At 47.1% G+C, this 16,611-nt stretch overlaps 1 protein-coding gene across 1 annotated transcript; it reads right to left on the bottom strand.

The window, feature by feature from the left end:
• Positions 1-7,120: 7,120 nt before the first annotated feature.
• Positions 7,121-14,148, bottom strand: RIIAD1 (regulatory subunit of type II PKA R-subunit (RIIa) domain containing 1). Its single transcript, XM_011937895.1, has 5 exons — positions 14,048-14,148; positions 13,516-13,592; positions 9,104-9,150; positions 7,835-7,962; positions 7,121-7,239 (listed from the first exon to the last, which is right to left on the bottom strand). The coding sequence occupies exons 1-4, from the start codon at positions 14,129-14,131 to the stop codon at positions 7,892-7,894; spliced, it is 279 nt and encodes a 92-aa protein (XP_011793285.1). The 5' UTR covers positions 14,132-14,148; the 3' UTR covers positions 7,121-7,239; positions 7,835-7,891.
• Positions 14,149-16,611: the final 2,463 nt, after the last annotated feature.

Raw genomic sequence — 16,611 nt, 5'->3', positions numbered from 1 at the left:
AAGAACTCACCCTTGACCCTGCTTCCCCTTCCAACGACTGCCCTTTCTCCATTTCCTCTCCCAGCCATGCTGCTAGAAAGCTGTCTTCAAGGGCACTGTGAATGTATTCCATGTCTTCATCTCACAATTGCCACCAAGTTTGTCACAATCTGACTTCTGCTTACCCCACTGAAGTTATTCATGTTCACATCACCATGACCCAGTTGCAAACTCAGTGGAAACCTTTTGGCCAAAATTCATCTCCCCATTTCCCCTGCCCCTACCTGCTTCCCCTCTGTATTAGTGACTGAGTCCAGCATTCCTTTTCTTCCTGTGCAAAAAACCTGGAAGTCATTCTAGAATCTACAACTTCTGTAATAACTCCATCCCATTCAAATTACAGGTCCTGCCAATTCCCCTTCCTAAATATGTCTAGAATTCACCTCCTGTTTTCATGCCACTGCATATATCAAGGCCTCATCCTGCAGTTCAGTCTTCCAACACCCCATCAACTTATCTTTCAGCAAATGCATATTGAGCAGCTGCATGAGGTCAGGAGATCGAGACCAGCCTGACCAACTTGGTAAAAATACAAAAATTAGCGGGGTGTGGTGGCGCACACCTGTAATCTCAACTACTCAGGAGGCTGAGGCAGGAAAATTGCTGGAATCCAGGAGGTGGAGGTTACACTGAGACTGCAGGAGAGTGCATACTCCGATTTCAGTTTCTTAAAAGATCATTCTAGGCCAGGTGTGGAGGCTCAGACCTGTAATCTCAACACTTTGAGAGACTGAGGCAAGAGGATCACTTGAGCCTAGGAGTTTGAGATCAGCCTGGGCAACAAGGCAATCTGGGCAACCCATCTCTACAAAAAGACACTATTGTGGGTGCTGGTCACAGAGTGATGAACAGGGCTGACAAGGCCTCACTGGAGCATGCATTCTTGGGGCCACAGATAGTAACAACAAAATAACCAAGATAATATCAGACAGTGATAGGGGATATGAAGAAAACAAAACAAAGTGATGTGAGAAGAATGACTGGGGTATATATATGTATGTATGTGTGTGTGTGTGTGTATATATATATGTATATATATATATATTTTTTTTTTTAGATGGAGTCTCACTCTGTCTCCAGGCTGGAGTACAGTGGTGCCGTCTTGGCTCACTGCAACTTCCACCTCCCAGATTCAAGCAACTCTCCTGCCTCAGCCTCCTGAGGAGCTGGGATTACAGGCGTCTGCCACCACGCCCAGTTTAATTTTTGTATTTTTAGTAGAGATGAGGTTTCACCATGTTGGCCAGGATGGTTTCAATCTCATGAACTCGTGATCCACTTGCCTTGGCCTCCCAAAGTGCTGGGATTACAGGCTTGAGCCACTGTGCCTGTACAAAGGGGAGGTATTTTTTAGTTAAATATTGAAAAATATCTGGGGGAGGCTACTTTAGTTGGCTCACTAGGAAAGGACTCTGTGGCAGTGACAAGAAGCTGTCTGGGGCACTGTTGGCTGCTGAAATACTCCATTTTCCAGCCTCCCTTCAAGAGGGGGCATGTCCACAGTTCTGGCCAATGGAAGTCAGCTGTGGTGGAGGGAAAGCTCTCACTTTTCTGGAAAAAAAAAAAAAAAAAAGACAATTGCATTGGCAGAGTCCCTTCCTGGTCCTTCTGGTCCTCCTGGTCCTCCTCTGATCGTAAGAGAAAGAAAGGAAACTCTAGAGAGATGCAGGCCCTGAACCAAGGCCAGCAGCCACCACCCCCAGACTCACTATGGGAGAAAAGCAAGCCCTGTTTGTTTAAGCCACTCATGGTGGAGTTCTCTCTTCCTTTCAGCACAGGGCATTCCAACTTCGATCACGAGCCATGTGAACATCTGGAGCAGAGAAATCAGGGAGAGTTCAAAGGCACTAAAATGGAAACTACCTTGGCATGTTTGAGGAACAGAAAAAAGATCAGTGTGGCTAGAACATAGTGAAGTGAGAGGGAAAGAGTAGGTAAGTCTGAGAGGTGGATGGGGTCTTGCAAAGCTTTGTAGCCCCTGGAGTGTCATCTGGATTTTAAGCTCATGGGAAACCACTAATGGGTTTCAGGCAGGAGAGGGCATACTCTGATTTCAGTTTCTTAAAAGATCATTCTAGGCCAAGTGTGGAGGTTAACACCTATAATCCCAACATTTTGAGAGACTGAGGCAAGAGGATCACTTGAGCCCGGAGTTTGAGCCAGTCTGGGCAACAAGGCAACCTAGGCAACCCATGCCTACAAAAAAAAAATTTTTTTTTGAGATGGAGTCTTGCTCTGTCACCCAGGCTGGAGTGCAGTGGCACAATCTCAGCTCACTGCAACCTCTGCCTTCTGAGTTCAAGCGATTCTCCTACCTCAGCCTCCCAAGTAGTCGGGATTACAAGTGTGTGCCACCATACCCAGTTAATTTTTTTTGTATTTTTAGTAGAGATGAGGTGTCACCATGTTGGCCAGGCTGGTCTCGAACTCTTGACCTCAAGTGATCCACTGTCTTGGCTTCCCAAAGTGTTGGGAATACAGGTGTGAGCCACCGCACCCAGCCTACAAAAAATTTTTTAAAATTAGTGGTGGCATATACCTGTAGTCCTAGTACTAGGGAGGCTGAAGTAAGAGGACTGTTTGAGCCCAAAAGTTTGAAGTTCCAGTGAGCTACACTGTACTCCAACCTGAGTGACAGAATAAGACTGTCTCAAAAATCAATAAAATTAAACTTTAAAACAAGAATTATCCTAGCTGTTACATAGAAGATGGATCGGGGAGTGCAGGTGGGACAGATGCTGATTTGGGTCTCACCCAGCAGTTTTCCTCCCATTCCTGGTCTCTGTTGAGCTTAGGATAGGCCGCGTGACCCTGGTCTGGCCAGTGACGGGGAGGTGGGAGACCTTCGGAGAAAGCTTATCTTTGCTGATAAAAAGGGACAAAGTCAGCTGGCGCAGCTCTCTGCCCTTCTCCCTGCCTGAAATGTAAAGAGGACACCTGAGAGTGCAGGAGGCCTCACAGCCACGAAGGGGCAGGCTAAGCTGGTAGAGTGAGGACAGAAAAAACCTGGTCTGGGTACTTGTCAACATCATTGACCCTTTGACTCTTGCCTACTGCTGAACTGTTTAGGTGAGAAAAATGACCCCGTTATTTAAGTCACTATAAATTTCGTTTTCTGTTACCTATACCTAAATACATTCTCAACTGAAATAGTGGACAGAGAGTCAGCAGAGACCAGGGTAAGAAGCAACTGAAATGGTGCAGGTGAGAGACAATGAGCTTGGACAATTATTATTATTTTTGAGACAGAGTCTCGCTCTGTCGCCCAGGCTGGGGTGCAGTGGCCGGATCTCAGCTCACTGCAAGCTCTGCCTCCCGGGTTTATGCCATTCTCCTGCCTCAGCCTCCTGAGTAGCTGGGACTACAGGCGCCCGCCACCTCACCCGGCTAGTTTTTTGTATTTTTTAGTAGAGACGGGGTTTCACCATGTTAGCCAGGATGGTCTCGATCTCCTGACCTCGTGATCCACCCGTCTCGGCCTCCCGAAGTGCTGGGATTACAGGCTTGAGCCACCGCGCCCGGCCTGGACAATTATTTAAAATAAAAAAAAAAGAGTCTCAGTGTTGCCCAGGCTGGAGTACAGTGGAGTACAGTGGCGCGACCTCAGCTCACTGCAGCCTTGACCTCCCAGGCTCAGGCGATCTTCCCATCTCAACTTCCTAAGTAGCTGAGAACACAGGTGTGCGACACTACACCCAGCTCATTTTAGTGGGGTTTTTTGGTAGAGACAAGGTTTCACCACGTTGGCCAGTCTGGTCTCGAACTCCTGACCTCACGTCCACCTCAGTCTCCCAAAGTGCTGGGATTACAGGCATGAGCCACCATGCCCAAACAGCTTGGACAATTATGATCGTCTCCCTACGGGTCTTCCCATTTCTAGACTTAGTTTCTCCTAATTTGTCTTCCACGCTATTATACTTTAATACAAATCTCTTTATAAATTCCCCTCGGCTTACAATTCTTTGCTAGCTCTCCATTGCCTACAAGATAAAAACCTAACCTCCTTTGCCTAGTACACAGTACCCTTTGATTTGTCCCACCTTCTTATCTGGCTTTTCCTATCACCACACCTACCCTTGTACTTCATGCATCACCCAGTGGGTATGCCACTAGCAAACATCTCCCATGCGCCAGGTACTGTCCATTCTTTATCTCTAATCCAAACGACCTGGAGAGGTGGATATTGTAGGTCTTATGGATGAGAAACCCAGTGCTCAAGGAAGTGAAGTGATTTGGACAAGGCCAGACATCTAGTAAGTGGTGGAACAGGATGTAAACTCTGGTTTGATTTTGAAACAAAAGAGATTCACTATTCTCATTTGCCAAGAAGTCTGAAGGTAGGTGGGTGATTTCTGGGCTGTTTAAGTGCTCAAAGACGCCATCAGGACCCCAGGGTCTCCCCATCTTCCGTTTCTGCTGTTCTAGAGGTCTGGCTTTCACCCTCACACTGGTTACCTCATGGTCTTGAGATGGCTGCTCAGGCTGAGTGCGGTGACTCACGCCTGTAATCCCAGCACTTTGGGAGGCCAAGGCGGGCGGATCACATGAGGCCAAGAGTTTGAGACCAACCTCACCAACATGGTGAAACCCCGTCTCTACTAAAAATACAAAAATTAGCTGGGCATGCTGGCACGTGCCTGTAATCCCACCTGCTCGGGAGGCTGAGGCAAGAGAATCGCTTGAACCTGGGAGGCAGAGGTTGTAGTGAGCCAAGATCGCGCCCCTGCACTCTAGCCTGGGCAACAGAGTAACACTCTGTCTCAAAAAAAAAAAAAAAAAGATGACTGTATAGCTCGAGACATCACATTCAGATACAAATCAGAAAGGGGAGGGTTATTCCAACCTAATCTGTTGCCCCAACTCTGGTTTTTTGTTAAGAAAAGCAAAGGTTTTTGTAGAACCCTCAGCACACTTTTACCTCTAGCCCATGAATAAATGGCTGCCCCAAGCTGCAAGGAAGCCTGGGAAGTCAGGGAATGCCATTGTTATGGCTGGCCCAGACCAAATTCCATCCACTACCACTACTGCCCTCAGCAAACCTGGAGTTCCGTTAGCAAGGAAGAAAAGGATAAGGGCAAGCAGATGACAAAAAGGACTTGCCACCACCATCCTGCTCAGCAGAGTGGAAGCACCAAGGTGCTCTTGACTACTCTCTTCCCAGGTCTGCCTGTCAAACCCTTTTTTTTTTTTTGAGACTGACTGAGTCTTCTGTGTCACCCAGGCTAGAGTGCAGTGGCACGATCTCGGCTCATTGCAACCTCCACCTCCCGGGTTCAAATGATTCTTCTGCCTCAGCCTCCCGAGTAGCTGGGACTACAAGCGTGCGCTACCTCGCCTGGCTAATTTTTGTATTTTTAGTAGAGAAGGGGTGTCACCATATTGGCCAGGCTGATCTCAAATCCCTGACCTTGTGATCTGCCTGCTTCGGCCTCCCAAAGTGCTGGGATTACAGGTGTGAGCCACTGTGCCCGGTTGGCAAACCCTTACTAATCCATCACATGCCAGTTCTCATGGGATTGCCCTCACTCTCCCAGGCAAACCTGGTGCTTTTTCTTCTACCTCCCCTTATATTATGTACCTACTTCCATCAGAGGTATGTAATTGCCAATATAGCAATTGATGTAATGCAACTGCTCATTCAATTATGCAGACAAGCATTTTCTCTGCAAATGCTTACTGAGTGCCTGCTATTTGCCAAAGACTGCTAGGAGTCAGGAATTCAGTAGTGAACAAGTTAGATTTTCAGGTTTGGTCCCTGCCCTTATGGAGCTTTCAGTCTAATAGGTGAGATATTCAGACAGGTAAAGTTATGGGAGAAAAGAAGCCCATCTACTCAGACTATAAACAACTCTGTGGCGGGACTATCTTTATGTCTTGCCCCCAGGACATAGCACAGCATCTCACACAAAGTAGATGCCCTATGAACATGTGCTAAATTCATTCTTTACTCAGGAAGGCACTGAAATGTCCCTCAAGTGTAAATATTTTAAAAGAAAAGGATTTCTTATTTCTGCCAGGAAACTCCCCCAAGAATGAACCACTATACTCTCCCAGTATTAAATCATGTGCTACAGCATCTTGGCAAATGCTTTGCTCTCTCCCCACACTGTTCCAGGTCTCTTTCCCCAGGAAAAGTTCTCGCATTGTCTAATGTAACACTTCACATCAGAGGTCCTTAGTAGATGTGTGTTTTTTGCTAAAGTGTTCGTTTGGATTTTCTAAAGAAGGATATCTTATTGTCAGTGCCATAGCTCCTGAAGTGTGACTCTGAAGGCACTAAAAATAACTCCTCAAGTTCCTATTCCATAGCTTATTATGTGTAGTTTTAATAGTTCTTTAAACATGCTGTTGTGTTGCCCTTTCTACTACTGCAGGATAGCAGCTAGGAACAAGGCCGACAGAGACAAGGCAAATAAAAATAATACAACCCCTGCTTTGGTCTGGGCTTCTGTTGCTATGGTGATGTTGACAAGTAACGCACAGGTGAGAGGTTCTTTCTACAGTGGAGCCAGCGGATAGTGCAGGCCAGAGGGGTAGGACATAACTACGAAAGACCCCCAAGCTCCTAGGCTGAAAAGGACTTCCTGAGGCCATCTGGTCCACTCCCATACCTCTTACCTGAAATGAAGTGGATGGGCAGCAAGTTCCCCAAAGTCCTCAAGAACAAAGCCCACAACTCCCAAATCCCTTGTTGGGCACATATTTCACAATATCCATGACCCTGAATGGGTTTTCTGTGGCTAATCTCACATTATCTTGATGTCCTTCCAGCCCAATTCCTCTTACAATTGCTTCTATGGAAATCAAAGTTAATCATCACCTCACACTCTGTACAGTGACCCAGGAAGTAAGACAAACAAGAAAACAAAACCACAGCTGAAGCATGGACTTGCTTGTTTCTGTGCCCCCGTGATCAGCTGTGTTCTTCTCAGGGGGTGGCACGACAGCCCACTGACCCAGCAAGAGCCCCCTGGCCGCCCTGGAAGCGGAAACAGGCCCTGCTGCCTCACGCGCCAGAGTGGGGCAGGGCGGCCCTCCCATGAAGGATGGTTTCCTCCTCTTGAGTGAAATAAAGCAGAGAGAGCAGGAAGGTCTGTGTTTAATGAATATCTTTGAAAGCTTTTGCGACAGCAGACAGAGCCCAAGGCAGCTTGGAAACCCACACTGATGGCAGGAGGGCTCTCATGCCTCCAGATGACCCTGCAAAACAAAAATGGTTCCACTAGATTAGGAGTGTGACCTTTTCCCACCTCATTTTTTTTTTTTTAATCCCACTTTCAGTATCATTTCAGGAATCATTCTGCCTGAAAAACTTGTGGTGGCCTCAATGGCACAGCCTGGCTTGAAGATGAGGCAGGAATGGGAAAGTGCCCAATCCAAGATGCAAGGAGGGAAACTGCTCCCACCCCTTCCAGAAGCAATGGAAACATCTCTCCTCTCACCACCAAGGTCACACGGGAAAGGCCACCAGCAGGAACAGCATCTTGAGGCTAATGGTCCCCTCCCCATCTCCCTGTTGCCATCTTTACCCCTGAACTGTACTGCCAATTCCACTCTCTTAATCCATTCCACTACATTAAGAAGCTTCCTGATACTGACATGACAGATCAACCCTGGGCCTCTCTTCACAGTCCCTAATTCCCCAAAACAGTGTAGGAAAAACTAAACATTTGCATTAAACTTCTCTTTTAAATTCTCCACTTGATTTCTTTCACACACACCCTGGACCAACAAACCAGAGCTTATTTTCACAAGAGTAAAGAAGCCTCTGTCTGTAGGTGAGGTTAACACCCACCCTGAGGCTGGATTCTGTCTGGTCTCTCCCAACAGCTGAGCATCATGATTTTGCTAATTAAGCCACTTTCTTGTCTTTAATTAGCTGCATGTGAATCTTGCTGGGAAGTCTTGGATCCGTGAAGTAGTCTGGGATAAAAATCAAAAAGAAGATATCATCTATACCCAAAGGGAAAAGACTTACCCACGGAAGGAAACAGCTTACTCCACCAAAAAGTTAGGATGGCTTGGTACTAGCAGGACTGCTACTAGTGGCCCTGCTTTACAATGTAATATGGTAAAATGAGCGGTCACTGCCCCCACCCAAGCAGTTCTGAGTCTGCCAGCTCCAACATTCCCAGGAAGAGCGCCCAGAGGCTGGCTGCCGCCCCTCCACGCTGTGCCTGCCCCCACCCCCCACCTACCCTGTGCTGCACCGTTTGCTCCTCCGCCTGCTGACGCACAGAGAGCCATCAGAGGGCTCAGGGATTCTCTGGGTTTTCTGCTCCAGGCCCATCTTGGGGCCCAAATAAATGCCAAGTATTATTCTTGTCTCAGCTCGGCTTGCCAGCTCCCGTCTCTGAGCTATCACGCCTTCTCTGAGAATACCCTCTCAGAGGAGAGCCAAGCTCTCACAGGATGACGCCAGATGAGGGTTTTTATACACCCAGCATACTGTGAATCAGAGGCAGCATCTGCTGCGCTAGCAAAGGCGTATTGAGATTCCATTAGCAATGGTTTGAGGTCTGGGAAGTACCCAATTCTCAGGACTAACAGGACCCAAGAAATTGTCGGACCCATCCTTTCCCTCTAAATACCATCGACCTTAAGGCATCTCGGGCAGCCAGTCCATTAGAATCACCTGGGGAGTCTTTAAAGCTCTGTATGCTGGGCCCCACCCCAGACTAATTAAATAAAACTCTCTGGGGGTGGGGCCTGAGCATCAGTATTTCTAAAAGCTCCCCAGGTGATTCTGATGCACAGCTAGGGTTGAGAGCCCTGTTTTAAGATTCCCAAGGGAAAAGCTGCCGATATGTTCCTTTGGGAATCTCAAAATTCTTAACGATCCTCACCATGAGGAAGTTCTGCCTCATTTCTCGTCTGTCCTCATTTTGAGGAAATGATGATGGAGGAAAGAAAAAGCTGAGAAAAAGTTCCCTTGGGGGACATCAGGTGAAGGAGTACCCCAGACACTGCAGGGAGAATCCTGGGCTCATTCAAGTCTAAACTCATAAACATGCTCCCCGTGCTGGCTTTGTCAGATACCCAAAACCGATGCTGCCTTACTCACCTGCAGCAAATTCTAGGATGTTGTCTGGTCTTTTCAAAAATATTTCTCTGGAAAACATGAAGGGATAGGATGGGAGGTAAAGCAGACTTTAAGGCAGGCTGTGGCTACGCTTCAGGTCCTGTGCTTTCACAGATTAACCTGAGACACAACCATCTTGGGAGTCAATAAACCCGCAGATTCCTGACAAAGACTCTTTCATTCGTGATTTTCCTTCAACTCCATATCTAAGGCAAGGAGCAAAGCATCCTAAATGTCAATACACTAGGATATTGCTTACGTCACAAAAGAGCTGTGCTGCAGTCAAGTGGGGCTTGTCATTCCATCAACAACCTTTTTTATGTGTGCATTTATTTATTTATTTGAGACAGGGTCTTGCTCTGTCACCCAGCCTGGAGTACAGTGACACAATCACCCTCCCTGGCTCAAGAGATCCTCCCATGTCCAGCCTCTCGACTAGTTGGGACTACAGACATGTGCCACTGCGCTGGCTAATTTTTTTATAGCGGCAGGGTCTTACTCTGTGGGTCCAGGCTGGTTTCGAACTCCCAGGCTCATGTGATCCTCCTACCTCGGCCTTCCAAAGTGCTGGGATTACAGGCGTGAGCCACGGCACCCAGCCTCAATGACCATTTTCACTGAACCAGATCTCAAGCCAAGGGCAAGAGGCAAAGATGAAGAACATGCCGGCCGGCCCACGACTGGTGGGAGATATGCAGCCCCACAATGTCCTGAGTAAGCTTACCCATGAATTCAAGGGGCGGAGGGAGATACAATAAACAGAGCTAAAAGATGGACCTCAGTTGGTTGTTGGCCCCTCAGTCCAGCAAAGAGACACTGTGGTAACACCTGCAGGGCCAATGCCACTAGAGAGTTGAAAATGCCTTATATTGCATAGAGTTTTATGGTTCATAAAGTATATTCACAAATATTGTCTCACTTTACAACAACCTTGTGAAACAGCCATTATTATGCCCCCATTTTACATCCAGAGAAACCAAGCCTTCAAAAGATTAATGATTTTCCCAAGTTCATAAACTCGGTAAATAAAGTAAAGAGGGCCCAGGTCTTGTGACTCCAAGGTCAGTGCTATCTATAATATGTTCTCTTGGCCAAGGCCTCCCAACTCCCCAGGAAGCCCCTCCTTATCCTAAGCTTCAAGAATTTTGCCCCCCTTCTCCTTCAATTCATTTTGATAATTATTGAACACAAATTTGTGTAAGTAATTGCACTGGATATGAGTGACTGCTTTTTTCAAAATAAAATAAAATATAGCCCTACCTCAAATAACTTCCAGGCAAGTAAAAAGGAACAGGTTCGTTTCCAAATGTCCAAAAGGTCAAGGAACCTTTGACAAGTGCTAAAGAGGATATTAAATAGTGCTCTGGGAGATCAGAGTGGGGAGAGAGGTTACTGAGAGGAGGAACCCAACAATCTTCACAAAGCAGCTGGCATTTGAGAGGACCCATGGGATTGCAGTAGGCGGGATGAGGGTGAAGGGACAAGAACATTCCAGATCCAGGGAAACAGCAAGAGCAAAGGCCCAGAAAGAGAAACAGTTTGTGTTCTATAGACTACGACTTCCTTGAGGGTAGGAAGTGGGTTGTAGACACCTTTCTATCTCGAGTCCAAAAGAGCACTCAAGAGGCCATCTTTGCCTGAGCTCCATGGGTCAGCAGAATGATCAGAAATGTGGTCTGGATGGAGTGAGGGACGAACGCAGGGAGTAGTGGGAAACAGAAGAGGCTCTATTATGGAGGGCCTTGAATGCTGGGGAGAGACATTTATACTCAGTCTGAAAGACAATGGAAATAGACAAAACACGGCATAACACATGATGGAATATTATACAGCAGTGAGAAAGGAGGATCTACAAGATACTACTGAGCAAAAGGAAACAGGCACAAAAGAGCACGTAGTGTAGAATTCCATTCATATAAAATACAAAAGTGCACAATAAATCCATGCTAGCAGAAGTCAGGATACTGGCTACTGTTTTAAGGGGAGTGACTGGGAGGGGCACAAAGGGTGTGAGGTGCTGGTAAGGTTCTATTTCTTCATCTGAACAATAGTACCATGTGTATTTTCACCCTGTGACAGTTCATCCAGCTTAGGATATGTCACTTTTCCGTATATTTCAATAGAATCTTTAACAATAAACCCAAAAAAGCAATGTTGTGGATCTACTGAAGATTCTTCCAGCCAAGGAAGGACATGATCACTGCTGTATTTGTAATCCCAGCACTTTGGGAGACTAAGGCAGGCAGATCATGAGGTCAGGAGTTTGAGACCAACCTGGCCAACATAGTGAAACCCCTTCTCCACTAAAAATACAAAAAGTTAGCGGGGCCTGGTGGTGGGCACCTGTAATCTCAGCTACTTGGGAGGCTGAGGCAGGAGAATCGCTTGAACCCTGGAGGCGGAGGTTGCAGTGAGCCGAGATTGCACCACTGCACTCCAGCCCAAGTGATAGTGCGAGACTCTGTCTCAAAAACAAACAAACAAAAAAACAAAACAAAAAAACGGTAGCTCACGCCTGTAATCCTAGCACTTTGGGTGGCTGAGGCGGGTGGATCATGAGGTCAGGAGATCGAGACCATCCTGGCTAACACAGTGAAACCCCATCTCTACTAAAAAAAAAAGAAAATAATTAGCCGGGCGTGGTGGTGGGCACCTACAGTCCCAGCTACTCGAGAGGCTGAGGCAGAGAACAGCATGAACACGGGAGGCAGAGCAAGCTCCCCAAGATAGGAATGGTATCATCTTATTTCCCTTTAGAAGAAAAGTTGCAAACTGTGACGGCCTGATCCTCAGGTCTGACATTGACAGAGGATCCCTAAACTGTCTTTTGCCCAAGGCTTATCCCTGGCCAGCCTTCATAACTGGATAGGTTTCAGTTTTCTCTGTCTCCTTCCCCTATCTGCCCTCTGAGAATCTCTTGCCACTTGGAGAAACATCTATAATATGAATAGTGAGTTTTTATAATTTTTATTTTATAGGACAGACTCTTGCTCTGTTGCCCAGGCTGGAGTGCAGTGGCACAATCTCGGCTCACTGCAACCTCTGCCTCCCAGATTTAAGTGATTCCCCTGCCTCAGCCTCCCAAGTAGCTGGGATTACAGGCATGAGCCCTCGTGCCCAACCTGAACAACTTTTGAGAAGACAAAGGAGGGCCTGACTCTGGCTATAAGCACAGAGTCCAGAGGGGAAATGGGGACCAACTGCTGACAGCACAATACAGTGGGGGGTTTGAATCCTGGTTCAGCAACTTTGGGAAGGTACTCCACCTTTCTGAGCTTAAATTTTCTTACTTGTAAAATGAAAATGACAATAACTTGTGTGTTTTTTTTTTTTTTTGAGATGGAGTCTTGCTGTGTTGCCCAGGCTGGAATGCAGTGGCGCTATCTTGGCTCACTGCAACCTCTGCCTCCTAGGTTCAAGCAATTCTCCTGCCTCAGCCATCCCAAGTAGCTGGGATTACAGGCACCCGCCACCACACCCGGCTAATTTTTGCATTTTTAGTAGAGACAGGGTTTCACCATGTTGGCCAGGCTGGTCTCCAACACCTGACCTGAGTTGATCCACCCGCCTCGGCCTCCCAAAGTGCTGGGATTACAAGCGTGAGTCACCATGCCCAGCCAACAATAACCTGTCTTTTGTGGAGGTGCTGGGAGGATCAGCAAAAGTGTTCCAAGATGCCACACACTGCGTGGGCACTGGGAACAAAAACACACTCCACTAGCTCGGAGCTTTGGACCAGTAACAGAAGACTGACAGCACAACTACGATACAGTGTGGTAAGTGCTAATGTGGTAAGTGCTAAGGGAAACAGCACAATGCCTGGAGATGGGTGCCATTATAATTATTTAAACCTTGTCTATTTGTCTATAACCAAACAGCATTTGAGATAGCTCTGTTGTTTTCATCCACTGATGCTCCGTGATTTTTGTTTTTTTTAATTCTCTGCCTTTCATCCCATTAGGATATGTTTCCATTCAAGCAAATGTCAGGCTGAAAGGAGGGTAGGGGAAGGAAAGAACATATTCCAGGACACACTGGTAAATTGTCTTCTCTTCCCCAAGAAAAGAGTGGCTTCCAACCCTTGGAATTTTTCTACAGTAATGTTTTCACGTAGGGACGGGCCAACCAGACAACTGATTTTTGTTTTAGGTTCAACTAGTGATTTTGTTAAGTTCCTATGGTTGAGAATAGTGTTCTACACCCAGTGGATGGCTGTTGGGTTTCTCAACGCCAAATTCCCTCTTCCAAGTGTCATATGGTATGTATTTATCCTTACGGTTAAAGTAAATGAATAGACATATTTTTAAGAATCTAGAGATAACTGAAGGAAACCTCTAGAGACAACGAAGAAAACCCTGGGTGCCACAAATCCCAGAACCTGGAAAATCACCTACCTGAAGAAACCACTTATGAGCCACTCTACTTCTTTGTGGGTCCTTAGGTACTTTTCGTTAGCAATCCGAGTCTGAATCTGGGGGGCAAGAACAAAAAGTCACTCCATGAGGAGACAGATGCAGGGTTCAGCCCTGGAGATGTGAAGGGCTGCGGGAAACGGCGTGCGCATTTAACCCAAGTCTTTCCCCAGGGTGCTTGAAAATTTAAGCCACCCATCTTCTTACAGATAAAATATCATTCTGCAGCCTGTTCAGGTCTAGGGGCCTTAACTAAGGTCGGATGTGTAATTTCGGCCCATTTCTCTGGCCGAGTCCCTGAGTTAGTTCTTCCTGCACTCTCAGGACACCCGTGGCGCTCTGTGCTCGGCTCAGACGCCCAGAGGTCCGCCGGGGGTCCCCCTGCACCCTCCCCACTTTGTCAGGGAACAGGCTCCCGCTCCCCTTCTCTCGGTGGCTCTCTTCCCAGTCTGGGCCTCAGTCCTTGCGGAGCTACACTTTGGTGGAAGCCGGGTAGGGGCGCGGGCGCACCCACCTTGAATTTTCGCAGCTGCTCCAGCTGCGCGGCGCTAAGCGCCCCGGGGTCGGGCCGCTGCAGCAAGCTTGGCGGCGTCTCCATCTTGCTGCGGTCGTCAAGGCGACGGGCCGCGAGCCGGCGAGGCCCCGCCCTGCCCCCAAGCCCGGCCCCTTCAGCGAAGCTGGGGCGAGGGACTGAGGGAGCTGAGGGGTGAGCTCCGGGACGGGGACGCTGCGGAGTCTCTAAAGGATCGCGTTTTCAGGATTGGGGGACTGATTTCTGGACTTAATTGTATGTGGAATGAGCCCTTCTAGACCCCACCCAGCCTCAGTTTTTTTTTTTTCTTAGCTCTAGAGTAAAACAACAGGTAAAAAGGTCTCCCAGAATCTGCTTCCAGACTCCCTAACTTGGACAGAAGCTAGAGGAAGCCTAGTACTGGGGAAAGAGAACCCAGGCTTATTCCCTTTCCACTGTCCCAGAAGCCAACCCGTCCCTCTGTCCCGTGCACATTCGACGCTGGAGCCGTGGATTCTTCAAACAACGTGGAAGCACCCCAGAACATAGAGTGAGCTGAGTTCTGCAAAGGAAGAAACGTTCTCTCCAACTAAAGATGCTGGAAAGGACCCGGGGGACATTCTGCCAGAATTTCCCCCTCTTGGACTGACATTTTTGTGTAGATTAACCTTCTCTTCACCCTGTTCTCCTCATAAATTCTAAATTATTTTCTTCCACTCCTAACTGAATACGGGAGGAGAAAGGGAATTTGGTCTTCAAGATTTGTTCTTCTAGTATCTAATTAAGAAGAGAAAGTGAAACATAAAGCCAGAGAGCTGAAAATAGCCACGAGAAAGGGCATGAGCCTGTCTATCAATACACACATGCCGAGCTCCTACCCCCGCAGAGATCGTGCTCAGCAGAGGCCTTCTGAGAAGCAGGAGAAAAAAAAGGGAGGCTGTCTTTTCAGATTTGTGAAGAACTCCCTAAGGAGCAAGAAAATACCATGAGAAACAAGCTCAGCATTAGGCCCTGGTCCTGGATGGGGTTGTCAATGGTCTGCCTCTGTCCTTTCCAGCAAAGACTGAGGAAAAGAAGTGAAAGTGTTGGCAGTTCCCAAGCCAGGGAAAACCATAACAAGTAAATTAGGTTGTGGGCTATAAGCCACTTCCCAGGAACCCCATCCCAGTTAGTGATCATTTTGGTTGTCTTTTTTTAAGAGAGAGGGAGTTAATAGAGTGAGAGACAGATAAGCTGCCATCTGTCAGAAGTGATTTTTTTTTTTTTTTCCGGCAGGAGCAAGAGGTTAACCAGAGATAATGGTTCCTGTTGGCCAAGATCTGTCTTCTCCCCACACTCCCTCCAGAGAAGCTAGTGGTGGCACCTCCAGAGCGGTGCCAGCCAATATAGAGCTGTGCCAGCCAATACAGTCTCCATGAGCCACCTGTGGCTCTTGAACACTTGAAATATGGCTGTAGGTGTTAAATGTGCAGCAAATATAAAATAAACACTGGATTTTGAAGGGTTGATATGAAAAAAATCTCATTAATAATATGTAACTGGCCGGGCGCGGTGGCTCAAGCCTGTAATCCCAGCACTTTGGGAGGCCGAGACAGGCGGATCACGAGGTCAGGAGTTCGAGACCATCCTGGCTAACACGGTGAAACCCCATCTCTACTAAAAAATACAAAAAAAAGCTAGCCGGGCGAGGTGGCTGGCGCCTGTAGTCCCAGCTACTTGGGAGGCTGAGGCAGGAGAATGGCATAAACCCGGGAGGCGGAGCTTGCAGTGAGCTGAGATCCGGCCACTGCACTCCAGCCCGGGCAACAGAGCAAGACTCCGTCTCAAAAAAAAAAAAAATAATAATAATAATATGTAATTGATTTACATGTTGAAATAGTATTTTGGGTATATCAGGTTAAATAACATTTATTATTAAAAGTAATTTCATTTGTTTCTTTTTGCTTTTATGTATGGCTACTAGAAATTTTTAAGCCATATATGTGGCTTGTATTATATTAGACAATGCCAGAGCCTGGACCAGCAAACCTACACACACAGACACACACAGGCATGCACAGTGTTCTCTACCTCCCCACCTCCAAGTAGAAAATTGATATCCTCCCTTTGCCAATCTATGATCTTCTTGTGCTTTGATAATCAATCAAGCCTTTCTTCACTGATCACATTCTATGGCCCAAATGCCCGTGTATGAGAGGGGCTACGTTTTGTTTTATTAACAGCGTCTCAGTACTCACTATTATGTATTGTGTTGGCCTGTCTTACCTTCCACTTGAGGTGGAAGTCACTTGAGGGCAGAAAGGTTATAGAATCAATTCTTTGTGCACTCTCATAAATTCTGCGCAGATGTCTTCACTCTATATTCAATCCGTGAAGCCACACAGTATTTGATGACTGGCCACTCTGCCCACACATACCACCACATTTTGCCCTTTCTGAAAAATATCCCAATTATCCAGCATTTCTCATTTCCTAAGAATCTAAAGCCAGGATCAGAGCTCTGCCTTTACAAATTCAATAATCTTTTTATGTAGGGCAGCCTAGCTTTGACTGCAGAGGAATAAAAA

This window comes from Colobus angolensis, unplaced genomic scaffold (genome assembly GCF_000951035.1).
Source record: "Colobus angolensis palliatus isolate OR3802 unplaced genomic scaffold, Cang.pa_1.0 Scaffold169, whole genome shotgun sequence".
Classification (NCBI taxonomy): domain Eukaryota; kingdom Metazoa; phylum Chordata; class Mammalia; order Primates; family Cercopithecidae; genus Colobus; species Colobus angolensis.
The sequence above is the reverse complement of the archived record's forward strand: the minus strand, read 5'-3'. Positions and strand labels throughout refer to the sequence as shown.

Coding starts and splice junctions, on each gene's coding strand:
- RIIAD1 (XM_011937895.1), bottom strand. CDS start 14,131: ATGGAGACGCCGCCAAGCTTGCTGCAGCGGCCCGACCCCGGGGCGCTT. Junction 9,151..13,515: donor CTCATAAGTGGTTTCTTCAG/GTAGGTGATTTT, acceptor CATGTTTTCCAG/AGAAATATTTTTGAAAAGAC. Junction 7,963..9,103: donor CATCCTAGAATTTGCTGCAG/GTGAGTAAGGCA, acceptor TTTTTATCCCAG/ACTACTTCACGGATCCAAGA.